General features: G+C 43.0%; 1 protein-coding gene across 2 annotated transcripts in view; it reads left to right on the top strand.

Annotated features, from left to right (window-relative positions):
- Positions 1-18,362, top strand: part of DNAJB13 (DnaJ heat shock protein family (Hsp40) member B13) — a 33,426-nt gene that overhangs the window by 9,998 nt on the left and 5,066 nt on the right. The window contains exons 4-7 of one of the 2 annotated variants that reach the window (XM_033948666.1): positions 676-833; positions 4,684-4,797; positions 9,693-9,806; positions 11,154-11,230. In XM_033948666.1, the coding sequence (XP_033804557.1) occupies positions 676-833; positions 4,684-4,797; positions 9,693-9,806; positions 11,154-11,230 (463 nt within the window). Of the gene's footprint in view, positions 1-675; positions 834-4,683; positions 4,798-9,692; positions 9,807-11,153; positions 11,231-18,362 lie in introns of those variants that run through there. The other variant, XR_004539872.1, reaches the window with a different exon arrangement.

Here is an 18,362-nt window from a genome sequence, read left to right as displayed (position 1 = left end):
GGGTCTCTGCAACCCGGTAGAGTATTTAGAGCCTTTTGCCTCAAGCCGCCGCGGCCTCCTCCCTCATGCGCCTTAGTGCGCATGCGCACTCTGCCGGCCACATCCCGACAGATCAGGACTCGTGGAACACGGGATTAGAGTGTGCATGCGCGCTTAGCATATTATTATTATAGATTATAGATGAATCTGTCAAATCATCTTTTCTGAGCTGTCACATTTTTCTGTGTTTATTAGCAAGAAGTTGACCATATTAACCTTAGGAGATTCTTCTTCATGTCAATGGACATCGCTGATTTAATTTACTGGGAATTCATGATATTCAGTGTGGGGGGGGTGTTTCTTCTTCATTTTTTTGTATTTCCTGCTCCTCCATTAATTTGATGTTTAGCAATTAGAAGGGTGCTGATCCCTGCTGAAATCCCAAATTTTCCTTGTGTTAGCAGCTAGCTGGCAGTGTCATATGATGGATCACAGGTCTAGCTGGGTTTGCATTTCTTCTCTTTCATTCACTGTTTCTCCTTGAGAAAATCAACCTTCCCAGGCTCAAAGGTAGGACATTTGCGATGCCCGGAGCTGCAGACTTCTGCCCTTTTTCCTCTCTGTTTATAACAGTTGTATGTAATTGAGGTCCCGTTGAATTTGAGGCTCAGCCTCATACATGCTTTTTCCTTGTAGACTTTTACAATGTAGACGGCTCAGACGTGATCACAGCATTTGGAGGCCTGCGTGGGAGAGGTGTAAAGAAGCAGGACCCCCCTATCGAGCGAGATCTTTATTTGTCCCTGGAAGACTTATTCCATGGATGCACCAAAAAGATAAAAATTTCTCGCCGGGTAAGATATCCCAAGCTACATTTAAAGCTATTCTGACACCCAAGCTGAAAATCAGTGTGCCTTGTGTCATTCTTTTCTTGGCTGGGCTGAGAACCTTTCAGCACCCCCTCGTAATGGCCGAATATCACTGCTATGTTATAAATATCATTGCCAGTGGCAAGGGCTATCTGTATATATTTAAAAAAATTTAGAATTTAGAAAAAAGTATTACACCGCTGCGGAATATTCACTAGTAAGTGGATTGAGCTATGGAATAAGCAGTGATTAATTATAAAGACGACAGAGTGACGTAGAAAGGTCTGCCCCAGGCACCATCTTGCTCAGGGCACCAGCACTCTTCCCACTCCTCCCCCTGCTGTGCATGCACCCCTTCCCCCATACCTTTTCAACTTTGGCAAACAACCACCAACTTGCTGCCCGTGTCGGCTTTGGCGCTCTTTCCAATGTCACTTCCAAGTTTGAAGTTTATTTAAGTCTTGATATAGTCAAAGCGGTAATACAAAATTTTAAAAAGTTAAATAAAATAAAATAAAGGAATAAATTCACAATTACCATACAGACATAACATGATACACAATGGGCAAATGGGGAGGATACATTGCATAAAATAAAAGAAAGGGGAGATAAAAAAAAGAAAAGGTTCAAAGGGAATCATTAATGTAAGGCCTGATGTCTGAGATTTTGGATTAAAAAATTAATTATCATAGTCTGGAATTCTTATGCTTTCAGATGGATTCTATGGGTCATAGGGCCGCACAATGGTATAAATCACAGGTGTCAAAGTCGGTCCTCGAGGGCCGTAATCCAGTCGGGTTTTCAGGATTTCCCCAATGAATCTGCATGAGATCTATGTACATGCACTGCTTTCAATGCATATTCATTGGGGAAATCCTGAAAACCCGACTGGATTGCAGCCCTCAAGGAGGGACTTTGAGACCCCTGGTATAAATTAATATCTGGATTTGTAAATAAAAAAAATAAAAAAAATGGTCTTAGAGACATTTGGAGCTTTGAGATTAAGCATGAAATTAATGTATCTCAATGGCCACGACTTTGGTCTTGGAAGTTAAGATGTACAGTGTCAGCATCTATAAGACAAAATGGTCTTTTCTTTTGCATAGAGCTTTTTGGACCCCTGTTCGTTTACAAAAAATAGATAGCTCTAAGTCTAATAGATGCTGGCATTGTCATCTTGAAGCAGGGACATTAGATCATCTTTTATTCTATTGTCCATTCATATTAATATTTTGGAAATCAATTTGGCCTCAAATCAATAGGATGTTAGAAAATCCGGTAGCCTTGACATATGATCCGATTTTATTTGGAACGACAATGAGAGCAAGGAGTCAAATCTCGTCAAATAACAACAAACTTTCATTTATTTTGACTGGAGGAGCAATTCAGCAAATAACATACAATTGTAAAAAAATTATGACAGGTTCAATTACAACTTTTGGTGGAATTCTGTATGTCATATATATTTTATTTATTCAGTTTTCTATACCGTTCTCCCAGAGGAGCTCAGAACGGTTTACATTAATTTATTCAGGTACTCAAGCATTTTCCCCTGTCTGTCCCGCTGGGCTCACAATCTACCTAATGTACCTGGGGCAATGGGGGGATTAAGTGACTTGCCCAAGGTCATAAGGAGCAGCGTGGGTTTGAACCCACAACCCCAGGGTGCTGAGGTTGTAGCTTTAACCACAGCGCCACACACTCCCTTAAAATACAAAGTGGAACGTACAATAGCAACACAAAAAGAATATTTTGGTAAATTTCAGAAGATCTGGGGGCCATTAACAGATTTTTGTAATGAATGATAACTTTTTCCCAAGGTAAGATATTTGATTAGAGAGGAAATGAGTGGGTTTTATTTTTTTTATTGTTATTATCTCATAATATATCAATAGTTTCACTGTAATGGTACTTGTATGTAATTCTGTATTGGGAGGGGATGGGATGGGAGAGTTTTCTATTCAATAAGAATAGTTTAAATATTAGGGTATTACATAATATTCAAAATATTATAGAATATTAATTTGTAATGAAATGTTGTATTTAAAGTGTTATATGAGAGTTAATCAAGTATGTATTTATAAGTTCATATGATTTTATCTTCTACACTTGTCATAATATGCAAAAATGAATAAAGAATTAAAAAAAAAAAAATTAAGTATAAATCTCAAAAGCATCTCTGAAAAGAAATGTTTTAAGATTAGATTTAAAATTATTAAGATTCTTGTATCAAGGTCAGAGGTAAAGCATTTCACAGTGTGGGAGCGGTTACCGAAAAGATTGTTTTCCGCGTTTTATCATAAAACAGTTGGCGGACTGAAGGGACAGCTGAAAGATATTGTTGGCAAGAACGTAAAGTCCTATGTGGATCATATGGGATTAACATCCTGTCTATAAAGGATGGAATGTGATTAGATTGAAGTTTAAAAGTAAGTAGTACACTTCCCCCCTCCTTATTCGCGGTTTCCGTATCTACAGATTCACTTATTTGTGATTTTAAACCTAAAATTCCTTTTTCTTTTTTCGGGCTATTTTAAGCCCTGTAAGCCCCCCCTTAAGCCTTACCTGGTGGTTTAGCGGGTTTTCGGGGCAGATCTTCCCAAGCTCCTGCCCCGTGCAGATCGCTCACAGGAAATGGCTCGAGAGACTACGGGAGCTCAAGGCAGCCATTTCCTGTGAGCGATCTGCACGGGGCGGGAGTGTGGAAAGATTGCTCCTGCCTGAAAAACCGCTAGACCACCAGATAAGGCTTAAGGGGGGGCTTTCAGGGCTTAAAATAGCTGGGGGAAGCGGGGGTTAGGGGCAGAACCATCCCGAATATTATTTGTGGTTTTTTAATATTTGCGGGCTGGCTCTGCCCCTAACTCCCGCAAATACGGAGGGGGAAGTGTAGTATTTTGAAAGTAATCCTATGTGAAATGGGTAGCCAGTGAGTTTTTCTGAGGAGTGGTGTTACATGGTTCAATTTTTTACCGTTAAAAATGATTTTTATAGCAGTGTTCTGGATGATCTGTAATCGCCTGATCTCCTTTTGAGTGATGCCCTGATAAAGTGAATTACATAATCTAGGAAGTGACATCGGAGAGAGCAGCAAAGCTGATGCGGGCAGCAAGTTGCTTGTACTGAAGTTAAAAAGGTACGGGGAAGGGGATCATGCGTGCGGCGGGGGGGCGCCACTGGACAGAGTATCAGAATAATAAAACTTTGATTCTTGATGCCTGCAGATTATTCCGTGTATTATTTAATGTTTTGCTCTTTAAGAGTATCGACACAGAAGTGGGAAAAGAGGCCACATTGGTCTCCAGCAGTAGTATAAAGATGGGGACCCTTTATTGAGAGATATATGGGAGACTCGACACGGCCATGTTTCGGCAAAAGTGCCTGCATCAGGAGTCGACCTTTTTTTATTTTTCTAGAGACTGTCACAAGTTCTCACCAGGACCTACATATAATAAAAGTATTTGAGAACGGCAGCAAAGCTCCGAACTGTGCAGAAGCCCGTATTGGCTTCGTTTGAAGTGCGTTCCATTCGAGCTACCTATTCAAGTTTTTGCCAGCCCAAATACCTTGCTCATCTCTGCTCGTTTTGGGCTAATTGACTTTGTGCAGAGTTTGTCCTTTGCTTTTCCTCTTCATTTGTCACAAGTTCTCACCAGTTGCAGTAACTGAGAACGGCAGCGAAGCTCCAAATTGCAGTAGGGCGTTAGGTGCAGATCATGGTCTATTTGATATCGGAGTTCTGTGCATGCCTACAGGCTTCCTGTTAGGTTTCATAGGCAGGAGTGAGTGTGTGTGTGAAAATGGAGTGCACTGCTGATAAGACTATCACACCTAGGTGATGAATGAAGACGGACACACATCCAGCATAAGGGACAAAATCTTATCTATCGAAGTACAGCCTGGATGGAAACCAAGTACCCGAATCACTTTCCCAAAAGAAGGAGACCAGGTAAGCCAAAGAGGCTTTTATTGTCATTTGATCTACACAAGTGACAGCAAAGGATGGGAGGGCTCGGGGCTCACTGTGATATCTATCCTCTGATGTTTCGCTGCGACATGGGTGCTAAAATATTGAATCAGTCAAAAGCCTGAATGGCGCTGGCTCTATGACCCATGCATTGCCCACATATTTTGCACCTGCAGTTTGTGAGGGGTTGGGGGGGGGGAGGAGGAATGATGCACCTAGAATTGAAAATGTATTTATATGTACATAATTTTCTTCCCAACCCAATCTTCTTCCCTCCTGCAGGAATGGCTACTTTAAAAGCAGTTTCATAGCCACATTAAAGTACTTGTATCTTTCTGGAATTATAAAGACTAGGGAACACTCATTGAAGTTATACAGAAATACTTTTAAAACAAATAGGAGGAAATATTTTTCACTCAACGAATAGTTAAACTCTGGAACTCATTGCCAGAGGATGTTCTAACAGTGGTTAGCTTAGCTAGGTTTAAAAAGATTTGGACAAATTCCTGGAGGAAAAGTCCATAGTCTGCTATTGAGATAGACATGGGAGAAGCCACTGCTTGTCCTGGGATTAGAAAATGACATGGGGACGAGGACAGAACTCATGGAGACGTGGTAAGGATGGGCCAGGGACAGAGCCCGCAGGGATAGGGACAAATTTTGACCCCTTGTTGTTCAAAATGTAAAAACTTAACACATCTTAGCCAACTGTCAACTGAGTTAAATGATTAAAAAAACTACAGAAGATGCTTTTGGATTTCAATGAAGTACTGTTAAATGACATCATTTGTGTCTTGTCTGCCATCTACAAAGTGCTTCCATCATGTGCCCAGCTGCTCAGGCATCTTACTGTTACTGCAACAGATTCATCCATCTTTGCTGGCATCAAGGAGCATTTCCAGTATTTAATAGACACTTATTTTCCAGTTCATTTACTACACAGTGTAGCTTCATTTCTACACTTATGTCTGAAAGACAATCCATTTACCTTCCCAGATGATGTAAAAACATAAGCAACTGGATCTTTGGGAAGGTTGCATCAAAACCAGATAGAAATGGAAAGCTCTACAACTCCCTTCTCCATATTCATGGGGATTAGGTTCACAGACCCTTCGTGAATCAAAAAAAAAATCACTAATAATTTTTAGCACTGACTCTGAACCACGCTTGCCTCACAGATCTCTCCACACCTTACTTTTCAGTCCTGGTGGGCTAGGTGAAGCAAGGCAGGAGCAATCTTCCGATGCTCCTGCCCTGTGCAGAGCCACAATTAAAAATGGCTGCCATGGGTTCCCACTAGAGAGCTGCATGGGAACGGGGACGACGGGAATCCCGCGGGACCCACGGGCATCCAGCTGGTTCCCCCTTTGGGTCATGGGGATCCCGTGGGGACGCCCCCTAGGGTCACGGGAATCCCATGGGGACGCCCCCTAGGGTCGCGGGGATCCCGTGGGGACGCCTCCGAGGGTCACGGGGTTCCTGCGGGGCTGGATATACTAAGTCGCGCGGCTTTTCTCCCTACCTGCTCTGCTTGCAGCACAGAGCCGAACGGAAGTCTTCCCGACGTCAGCGCTGACGTCGGGAAGACTTCCGTTCGGCTCTGTGCTGCAGGCAGGGTAGGTAAGGAGGAGTAGCCTCGCGGCTCGAGTGGCTACCAAGGGAGGGGGAAGTCCGCCCCGCCCCGGGTGCAGCACAGCCGGCCAGGTCCCCTTACTTTTATGGCGCTTCCCCGACCGACCGACAAGAAGGTAATTTAGATTTGCGGTTAAGGGCAGGGAGGTTTGTCGGACCAGGGCTGTTGTCGGTCGGTCGGGGAAGCGCCATAAAAGTAAGGGGACCTGGCCGGCTGTGCTGCACCCGGGGCGGGGCGGACTGCCCCCTCCCTTGGTAGAAACTCGAGCTACCTTCTTACAGCAGCTGTAAGAAGGAAATTTAGATTCGCGGTTAAGGACAGGGAGATTTGTCAGACCGGGGCTGTTGTCGGTCGGTCGGGGAAGCACCACAAAAGTAAGGGGACCTGGCCGGCTGTGCTGCACCCGGGGCGAGAGAGAAGGAGGGGGGAGAAGGACGCTGTAAGCACTGGGGAAGACAAAGGGGTGGAGAAGGACGCTGAAAGGCCATGGGGAAGACGGGGGGGGGGGGGGAAGGACACTGAAAGCATTTGTGGAAGACAGAAGGGGGAGAAGGACGCTGACAGGACATGGGGAAGATGGGGGGGAGAAGGATGCTGAAAGCACATGGGGAAGACAAAGGGGTGGAGAAGGACGCTGAAAGGCCATGGGGAAGACGGGGGGGTAGGTGGAGAAGGACGCTGAAAGGCCATGGGGAAGACAGAGAGGGAGAAGGACGCTGAAAGGACATGGGGAAGACAGCGGGGAGAAGGACACTGAAAGGACATGGGGAAGACAGAAGGGGGAGAAGGACACTGAAAGGACATGGGGAAGACAGAGGGGGGAGAAGGACACTGAAAGGACATGGGGAAGACAGAGGGGGGAGAAAGACGCTGACAGGACATGGGGAAGATGGGGGGGAGAAGGACGCTGAAAGGAAATGGGGAAGAGAGAGTGGGGAGAAGACGCTGGCAGGGAAGAAGGCAGAGATGCCAGACTATGGGGGGGGGGGCGGAGGGAAGAAGATGGGTGCCAGACCAATTTGGAAGGGGGGAGAAAGGGAGAGGCACAGTAACAGAGCAAATGGAAGACGCAGAAGGAAGAGAGACAGTGGATGGAAGGAACTGAATGAGAGCATGAGGAAAGCAGAAACCAGGCAACAAAGGTAGGAAAAGAATTCTATTTCTTTTTTTTTTTTTTTGCTTCAGGATAAAGTAGTATATTAGTTGTGTTGATAAAAATTTATAAACAAAAGAGGCTCTGGTAGAAACCCGTTTACAAAGTATGTATTCTTCCCAATTAATATTTCCAAATTAATAAAGTCTTTTTGCTTATTTGTAAATGGGTTTCTACCAGAGCCTTTAATTCAGTAGCATAATTAAATGAAATAACTATTTCTGAAGTTTATAGGGACGGGCGGGGACGGGTGGGATTCCTCACGGGGACGGGTGGGGACGGGTGAGACTTTGGCGGGGACGGGTGGGATTTCTGTCCCCACGCAACTCTCTAGTTCCCACTGCAGTCTCATGAGATCACGGAAACTCAGGGCAGGTATTTTTGATCATATCTCTGCACGGGCTCCTGCCCCGCTTCACTGCTAGACCACCAGAACTGAAAGGTAAGGTGAGGAAAGACTCGTGAATAACCGAAGTCACAAGTGTTGAATCCACAAATATGAAGGGCGGAGTGTATTTGTGATTTATAAACAGTTGTACTGAATAGTGCCCCTTTTTATACTCTTAATAATAATAATAATAATAATTAATTTTCTTATATATCGCCCTACTAGTAGTTCTGGGCGGTTCACAACAGGAAAAAGCTGAGACTTTTCAGCACATGATATAATTTCAAAACACACAAACTGCATACATCAATCTAGTATTACATAATAAAAGATTACAAAAAATTAAAAGATTAAAACATGATTAAAAAAAATAAAAACAGAAACACCTCATTATAATATCAAAAACAGCAATCTTGTTTGTCAAATAAATGGGGTTTTAATGTTTTCCTAAAGGTAAGGTAATAGTAGGATTGAACAATCATCGGATTTAACCAGGAGTTCATCTTCCCTGCCTGGTTCGCCAAAGTCCTGTCCAAAAAAGACTTATAACGACAGGCCTTTGAGGTAGGGAAGATAAACTTACCTGAATTTCTAGTATCTTTTCTTGAATAAGAGAATTTCAAATAGGAAGTCAGATATGAGGGCAATAATCCGAAAAGCACCCAAACTTGAAAAACACTCTGGCCCCAAAAGGCAGCCAATGCAGTTTGGTATAAAAAGGACTAACATGGTCGTATTTTTTTAGATCAAAAATCAGGCAAACTGCAGCATTCTGTACCAGAATTTGTTTGGGTAAACCCAAGTAAACTATATTACAATAGTCCAAGGTAGATAATACGGTGATTGGACCAACAATCAAAAGGATTCTCTATCAAAAAACTTTTTGATGGTTCTTAATTTCCATAAAACGCGTAGCTTTTTAAAATTAATAAACCTGTATGTTTCCTAAAAGTTAACGCTATTCAATTTTGTGCTGTCAGCAACTGTGTGACATTAAGAAAGATAAGTGCTTCCTATATTTGTTGCTATCTGTTAAACTTAGATTTTGAGCTAAATTATTTTCATTTGGCACTTTGAAAGTTTTGCACACATTAATCATGGGGGGTTTTGACCAATGACTGAGCCACGACCTGCTATACAAACTATCTTTAGCAGTTTGATTGCCTTAACTAAGGTCTCTGAGGTCTTTTTCCCCTTTAGCACAAACAGTCAGTGCTTTATGGCTGATGTCATTGTTCTTGTATTGTTGATTTGACCATCAGCATTTTGCATTTGTTTCATGGTTTCAGTACGCAGGTGAGGAGAGTGGCCGGCCTGCTGGGATCTGGTCTCTGTGGGGTGGAAGGATGGTAGTGGAGGTGGTAAACCAGGACTTGGTGGGGCGGGAGGGAGGTTTGGTTTCAGCCCCAAATACATTTGCATCTTTGGCTGGATCCCAATCTCAGATTTCAGGCCAGTTTTGATGCCGAATCCGACCAAAATTCAGTTAGCCTCACTTTTCCAGCTGCAGTGCCACCAGTGGCTAACTGGTAGCAGTTCCTTCTTTTTCTTCTTCTAGAGATGATACTGACATCGTGTTGTCAGTTTAGGTATTGCAGCCTACAGAAGAAGTTGGATAACAGAAAATCAATGTAGTAAGAATAAAAGCCCTCATAAGACTCACTCTATAATTCTTTCCTTTCTTGGCTTTTGTATCTTACCAGGGACCAAACATTATTCCAGCTGACATCATCTTTATTGTGAAAGAGAAACCACATATGAGGTTTACACGCCAAGGGAATGACCTGATATATGTAGCCAATATCGCTCTCGGAAAGGTAAGGATGTTTAGGTATTATAGATCCTCTGGCTGTATCCTCCAGATGTGTGCAAGTCCTACAAATGTCAGGTCTGTGGGCGCTGCAGTCCATACCAGGGAAGAATAGTGGCTGCAACAACTCTTGTCAGCTGAAATATTGTGAGTAAGGTATAGCAGGATATGAAACAGATTTCAAGTAGCTGTAACTACGCAAATAAGCATAAAGGAAAGTGTTAAGCTGAATAAATAGTAGAGACTGGAAGACCTTGAAAGTACTTGAAAGGGGTTCATATACAACCAAATCTTTTCCAAAGCCAGGGGAAATGGTAAAACTAGAGGACATGAATTGAGGTTGCAGGGTGGTGGGACGTAGGAGGGAGGGTGGTGGATGCCTGGAATACCTTCCTGAGGGGAAGTAAAAATGGGGGACGTAATGCAAAAAGGTGTGGGATGAAGGCAAAGGATCCCTAATTAGAAAGAGGATGGTATAAAATGAAAAGTTATTTGCATGGGTATGGGGCTAGGGTGGGTCAATTATTTTCTTTTTTTTTTTCAAATTCTTTATTCATTTTTCCTTCCAAAATCAAGAGCACAATATTATATCATTTAAATCAAATAAACATCTCTTGTATTTCTTTTAACATATATACCCTCCCTACCCCCTTCCCACAAATATTTTAATCAAAAATATCATATCAATATTTTCAATTGATCAACTTTAACATAACTTTATACCCTCTCCCATCCCCTCTATTTATAAGTGTACTTACAATGAATAATGGTGTCTAATCATTGCAATAATTTGTCAATGGCCCCCAAATTATAATTTCCTTTTTGTATGGCAATTACTCTTTCCATTTTGTAAATGTGGCATACCAAATTCCACCAGAAGGTATAACTTAGTCTACTGTAATTTTTCCAATTGCTGGTAATATGTTGTATGGCGACTCCTGTCATGATCAATAAAAGTTTATTATTGTTTGAAGAAATTTGACTTTGTTCTCATTGACATCCCAAACATTATTGTATCGTAAATTTGAGACCAGATTGATTTCCAAAATGCCATGATACAAGGACAATAGAATATTAAATGATCCAAAGTCCCTGCTTCCAGATTACAATGCCAGCATCTATTAGACTTGGGTCATTTATTTTCAAGGGATGGGTTTTTGTTCAAGAATTCATTGTTAGGACTGGGTATTTTTTTTTTTTTTTGCAAATGATTCATTTTTATTTCTAATGGCTAACAGATTTGTACCTGAAACCGTGCACAGTATACATTTCTATTGCTATTAACAATAATTCTGCTCACAAGGTGCTGCTGTTTGTGGATGCTCAATTTCTTTGATGATCTGGTCTCTTTCAGGCTTTAACTGGCTGTACGATAGACATAAACACTCTGGATGAAAGGCTTCTGAATATTCCTATTAACGACATTGTACAGTAAGTGGCAGCTCGTGGGGGGAGTTAGAATAGCAGGTGTAGGGTTATCAGACATCTGGATTTCCCCGAGGACATGTCCGGGGGTCTGGACGGCTTTTCAAAACCCGGCACTTTGTCGGGACGGCATCTGCACATGCGCGGATGGAACACGGTGACATCATCGCATCACACCAGCCCTTGTGCAGATTGGGGGGGGGAGCAGGGGGCAGGACCATGGGTCTGGACTTTCATGACAGAAAATCTGGTAACCCTAAGCAGGTGTGATGTGCTTTGACTTATAAAGTTTGCGATGATGAACTGGATGGCTGAAGATCTATAGAAAATTTGACAGGGCAGAACCCAAAGACAATGCAATGGGGAACTCCAGTCAGGTTTTTTAGATATCTGTAATGAATATTCATGAGATTAATTTGCATGCACTGCTTCAACTGCATGCAAAGTTCACTCATGCATATTCAGTGTGGATATCCAGAAACTTGCAAGGACAGGTTGAAGAATCACTGGTTTTGGGTTTGTTTTTTTTGAGAAGAACCCAAAATAACCACAACGAACAAGAGCTTTCAATTGCCAAGAAAGGAGACTGGAGCACTGCTATGCAGGTACATATATTTGCTCATGAATATTCAGGCCTATGGTACCATACACACTCTAGGCCCTAGTTCTGTAGGATTTGTGCCGATATTTTATAAATGCCCATAGGTGCTTTCCTATCCTATTAACCCACCCTCATGCCCTGCTATAAAGTTACCCTCTTACATAAATGAGGAAGGGATATAATTGCAATGCTCTAAGCTGCTTTGAGTGTCATCCCTGTATTTGATATGTGGCACCCAGATCTGGGTGTACTTCAAAGATGTGCGTGCAACTTCAATGACTAAGATACTAATGACTATTCTATAACGCTGGGTGCGTAGATTCCCCCAGTGTACAGCCCAAAAGGGGGGGTTCCAAAAAGTTGCACCCAGTGTTATAGGGTAATGGGTCTCCGAGTCCAACTGGGTGCCAGGATTTACAGCAGGCGTTCAGTCTGGTGCCCAGAATTGGTCTAAGTGCTATTCTAGAAAGGGTGCCTGGCCTATGTCAACTAGTACTTTGTGATGATCTTTTCAGATGTTCATTTTTGAGTTCCATTTCTTGAATTCTCTTCTATGTACAGATGAGCTAAAAATTATCTCAATTAGTATTATTGAGAGGAGTAGCTTAGTCTCAGAGAAATCAGAGTTCAACCCCCCTTCGCCAAATCTTTCTTTCCCATTACTTCGGGGGAGGGAGTTGTTGTTCATTTACATTTATTGACTTTTATTCAGCCTTAACTTTGCAATTGGAGAGACACTGGTCATTTCTAGCAAATGACTAATACGGTACGTTAGCTTACCTTGACATATTTCCTGAATAACACTGTTTTTATTTCCTCTCTGAAAGTTCTTACCTGATCATTTTCTTTCCTTTATTCCTTTAGTCCAGAATAAATGAGTTATGTCCATTCACCAGCAGAAGGACCCAGAGACCAAAATAGTCCCAAGTGAATCATCCCTTAAGAGAGTTGTTCAGTATTATGACTAGCCAAGAAGTGACACTCATATTCCTACTGTAACTTTTTGTTCTGTTGTGTGCAGCCATAATACGGGCTCCAAGGATGAAGTTGCTAAGTAGCTTGAAAAGCTACTGGCCATACATAATTCAACAGATTGCTGCCCTACAGCACATGGAGTATTGGTGACACTGAGCAGCAGAAAATGCTGCCATCACAGAGCAGGGAAAGGCAGCTCTATCTAGGAAAGAAGATATGTGCACCTTACCTCCAAGGAGATTTATGCTCTATAATAGCGGTCCCAGAACTTAGTGGAAGAAGTTGAAGCACACCTCCAAGGCGGGAGCCAACATACTGTTACTGCAGAGAGAATTCCTTGAGGAGCACAAGGAATGCCAACAATGTCCAGCCTTAAACGATAAGTATAAGAAATGGTAACCATACCAATATACACTGGTTAACGGCAAACAAGAAAATCCTTCCGTAGATGGTCTGGATATGGTCTCTAGCTCATAGTTCAAGAAGCTGTGGTGGGAACGCTGAAGAAAAGGACCTAATTTATATGAGAGCAAACATCTTAAGAACAGTTTTGTCACAAGGGAAAATATTAAATTGTAGTGGGCATACTGCACTAATAGGGTCCAAAGATTATTCATAGAGAATCACCACATAGTAATATTCAACAGTGCTATAGCGCATAAAACTGAAATGACTTTGTTCTGTTTGTTGGGGGGAGGTTAAAGAAAGCTTAGCTTAGACTAAGACAAACATATTTAGCCGAGTATACACAAAAACACCAAGCCAACCCTGGAGCTTGAACTTGAATAAGAAAACAGCCCAGCCCCCTGGACTGAATGGTGGTTACCATGGAGAGTTAAAAAGAGTTGGGCAGTTGGAACTCCTCTCGTATGAGGAAAGACCATGATTGAAGTCTACAAAATCCTGAGTGGTGTCGAACGGGTACAAGTGGATCAATATTTTACTGTATCAAGATTTACAAAGACTAGGGGACATTTGAAGTTACAGAGTAATACTTTTAAAACCAATAGGAGGAAATATTTTTTCACTCGGAGAATATTAAGCTCTGGAACACATTGCCAGAGGTTATGGTATGAGCAGTTAACGTAGCTGGTTTTAAGAAAGGTTTAAGTCCATAGTCTGTTATTGAGGAAGACATGGGACAAGCCACTGCTTGCCCTGGATCGGTAGCATGGAATGTTAACAGGTAACAGTGCCTAGATTGGCCACAGTGAGAACAGGCTTTGAAGGGGTGAATAAACATGTGGATAAAGGTGAGCCGGTTGATGTAGTGAATCTAGATTTTCAGAAAGCTATTGACAAAGTTCCTCATGAAAGGCTCCTGAGAAAATTAAAGAGTCATGGGATAGGTGGCAAAATTCAGTTGTGGATTAGGAGTTGGTTATCGGATAGAAAACAGGGTAGGGTTAAATGGTAATTTTTTTCAATGAAGGAGAGTAAACAGTGGAGTGCCATAGGGATCTGTACTGGGACTGGTGCTATTTAACTTATTTATAAATGATCTGGAAATTGAAACGAAAAGTGAGGTGACTACATTTACAGATGACATTAAACTGTTCAAAGTTATTAAAACGCATGCAGCTTGTGAAAAATTGCAGGCAGACCTTAGGAAATTGAAAGACTGTGCATCCAAGTGGCAGATGAAATTTAATGTGGACAGATGCAAAGTGATGCACATTGGGATGAATAACCCAAATCACAGTTACAGGATGCTTTGGGGGCTAGTACCCAAGAAAAGGATCTGGGTGTCATTGTACACAATACGATGAAACTTTCCACCCAATGTGTGACGGCAACCCCCAAGATGCTAGGAATTATTAAAAAAGAGATGGTCAACAAGATTAAGAAAGTTATAATGCCTCTGTATCGCTCCATAATATTGTGTTCAATCTGGTCTCCTTAACTCAAGAAAGATACAGCGGCACTAGAAAAGGTTCCAAGAAGAGCGACCAAGATGATAAAGAGAATGGAACTCCTCTCATATGAGGAAAGACTAAAAAGGTTAGGGCTCTTCAGCTTGAAAAAGAGACGGCCGAGGAGAGATATGATTGAACATAAGAATTGCCGCTGCTGGGTCAGACTAGTGGTTCATCGTGCTCAGCAGTCCGCTCACGTGGCAGCCCCTAGGTCAAAGACCAGTGCTCTAGCTGAGTCCAGCCTCACCTGCATATGTTCCAGTTCAGTAGGAACTTATCCAACTTTGTCTTCAATCCCTGGAGGGTGTTTTCCCCCTATAAGACTCCAGAAGAGTGTTCCAGTTTTCTACCACTCTGGGTGAAGAACTTCTTTACGTTTGTACGGAATCTATCCCCTTTCAACTTTAGAGAGTGCCCTCTTGTTCTCCCTACCTTGGAGAGGGTGAACAATCTGTCTTTATCTGCTAAGTCTATTCCCTTCAGTATTTTGAATGTTTCAATCATGTCCCCTCTCAGTCTCCTATTTTCAAGGGAGAAGAGGCCCAGTTTCTCCCATCTCTCACTGCACGGCAACTCCTCCAGCCCCTTAACCATTTTAGTCGCTCTTCTCTGGACCCTTTCGAGTAGTACTGTGCCCTTATGTACGGCGACCTGTGCATGATTCCAGGTGAGGGCGCATGGTCTGGTACAGCAGCATGATAACCTTCTCTGATCTGTTTGTGATCCCCTTTATCATTCCTAGCATTCTGTTCGCCCTGGCTGCACATTGCGCGGACGGCTTCATCGACTTGTTGATCAGAACTCCCAAGCCGCAGTGGTTCACTGAGGAGATCTCAGACCTCATCAAGGAGAAGAAAAAAGCATTCATCTCTTACAAACAACCAGGGAAACAGGACTCCAGAGCAGAGTACCTGACCAAGTCAAAAGCTGTCAAAATAGCAGTCAGGGAGGCTAAATTCCACATGGAAGAGTCTCTAGCCAAGAACATCCAGAAGGGAGATAAATCATTCTTCAGGTACATCAGTGACAGAAGTAAAACCTCAGGCGGGATAGTACGTCTTAGGAAACCTGACAGAATATGTGGAAAAGGACTCAGAAAAGGCACAACTATTAAATGAATATTTCTTTTTTTAAATTTCTTTATTCATTATTCATTTTTTCATATTACAACAAGTGTATCAGAAAAATACATATAATCTTATAAATATAATCTTATATTTCTGCTCAGTCTTCACCCAAGAAGCGCCGGGGCATGGCCCTCAGCTACAGACAAGGATTGACTCAGTTGACCCATTTAGTAAATTCAAGTTTACGCCCAGCAGTGTCTACGGTGAACTGTCAAGGCTCAAGGTTAACAAGGCTATGGGGCCTGACAACCTACACCCCAGGGTGCTCAGGGAGTTGAGTGATGTCTTGGCGGAACCGCTGTCTGTGCTCTTCAACCTCTCCCTTAGTACAGGCAGCGTCCTGTTGGACTGGAAGACGGCTAACGTCATTCCACTCCACAAGAAAGGCTCAAAGATAGAGGCAGCAAACTACAGACCAGCGAGTCTCACATCACTAGTGAGCAAACTAATGGAAACTCTAATCAAACACCAATTGGATACGTTCGTGAATGAGGAGAATCTACGGGATCCCCGTCAACATGGATTTACTAAGGGGAGATCCTGCCAATCCAACCTGATCAGCTTCTTTGACTGGGTGACAGGGAAGCTGGATGTTGGGGAGTCCCTGGACATCATATACCTGGACTTTAGCAAAGCATTCGATAGCATACCACACCGCAGGTTGCTAAGCAAGATGAGCTCTATAGGATTGGGCAAGACATTGACGAAATGGGTTGGGAACTGGCTTGGAGGTAGGCTGCAAAGGGTAATGGTGAATGGCACCCCCTCTGAAATGACAGAGGTGATCAGTGGAGTGCCCCAAGGCTCGGTCTTGGGCCCGATCTTATTTAATATCTTTATAAGAGACTTGGCAGAAGGGCTCCGAGATACAACAACATTATTCGCCGATGACGCCAAACTAAGCAATGTAGTGGGCAAAAGCACAACGGACAAAAACTCAATGCCCGACATGATGCACGATCTACTCCTACTGGAGCGTTGGTCTAGGACCTGGCAACTCAGCTTCAATGCCAAAAAATGCAAAGTTATGCACCTGGGTAGCCAAAATCCATGCAGGACTTATACCCTTAATGGCAAGATCCTAACAAGAACGGTAGCAGAGCGAGACTTAGAGGTTATCGTCAGCGAGAACATGAAGGCTGCCAATCAAGTGGAGCAAGCTTCATCCAAGGAAAGACAAATCATGGGTTGCATACGCAGGGGTTTCGTCAGGCATAAGCTGGAGGTCATTATGCCATTGTATAGATCCATGATGAGGCCACCTGGAATACTGTGTGCAATTCTGGAGGCTGCATTATCGCAAGGATGTGCTGAGATTGGAGTCGGTCCAGAGAATGGCCACCCGGATGGTCTCGGGACTCAAGGATCTCCCGTACGAAGAACGGTTAGATAAATTATAGCTATACTCGCTCAAGGAGCGCAGAGAGATAGGGGAGACATGATCAAGACGTTCAAGTATCTCAGGGGCCGCATCGAAGCAGAGGAAGATATCTTCCTTTTCAAGGGTCCCATGGCAACAAGAGGGCATCTGTGGAAAATCAGGGGTGGGAAACTGCGAGGTGACACCAGGAAATTCTTTTTTACTGAAAGGGTGGTTGATCGCTGGAATAGTCTTCCACTTCAGGTGATTGAGGCCAGCAGCGTGCCTGATCTTAAGGCCAAATGGGATCGACACGTGGGATCTATTCACAGGGTAAAGGTAGGGGAGGGTCATTAGGGTGGGCAGACTGGATGGGCCGTGGCCCTTATCTGCTGTCTTATTTCTATAAAGTCTACAAAATCCTGAGTAGAAAGGGTACAAGTGGATTGATTTTTCACTCCATCAAAAATTACAAAGACTAGGGGACACTCAATTAAATTACAGGGAAATACTTTTAAAACTAATAGGAGGAAATATTTCTTCATTCTCGGGAATGCACTGCCAGAGGTTGTGGTAAGAGCGGATAGTATAGCTGGTTATAATTAGGTTTTGGACAATTTCCTGGAGGAAAAGCCATAGTCTGCTATTGAGAAAGACATGGGGGAAGCTACTGCTTGCCCTGGATCGGTAGCATGGAATGTTGCTACTCTGGGTTCTGGCCAGGTACTAGTGACCTGAATTGGCCACTGTGAGAATGGCTTCTGGGCTTGATGGACCACTGGTCTGACTCAGTAAGGCTATTCTTATGTTCCTATGAAAGAAAACAATAGACATGCTGAAGCTAAAGACAGCAGGTAAATAAAACACAGAAAACATTTTTCCCATGCAAATACGCTCCAGCTGAGAAATGAGTGTTAAAAGGAAGTTTCCCAACGTCCTACTATAACGATGCCCGCCATCAATGACGAGGAGCCTCCAGTAGACAGAAGCAGACTGCAAATAAGCAAAAATACAGAGCACACAACCTCAATGAGCAGGAAAAAAAAGGCAAGTTACTTGCCAGGGGGAAGTCACCCACACCGGAAGTTCAAGTAAGACTAGAAGCTTTGTCCACTTTAGCTGCCATTCAGAAAGGGGTGAAGTAGTAGGGGAGGGACTC

Source organism: Geotrypetes seraphini, chromosome 6 (genome assembly GCF_902459505.1).
Source record: "Geotrypetes seraphini chromosome 6, aGeoSer1.1, whole genome shotgun sequence".
Taxonomy (NCBI): domain Eukaryota; kingdom Metazoa; phylum Chordata; class Amphibia; order Gymnophiona; family Dermophiidae; genus Geotrypetes; species Geotrypetes seraphini.
Note: the sequence above shows the minus strand (reverse complement) of the source record. Positions and strands in the feature narration are given on the sequence as shown.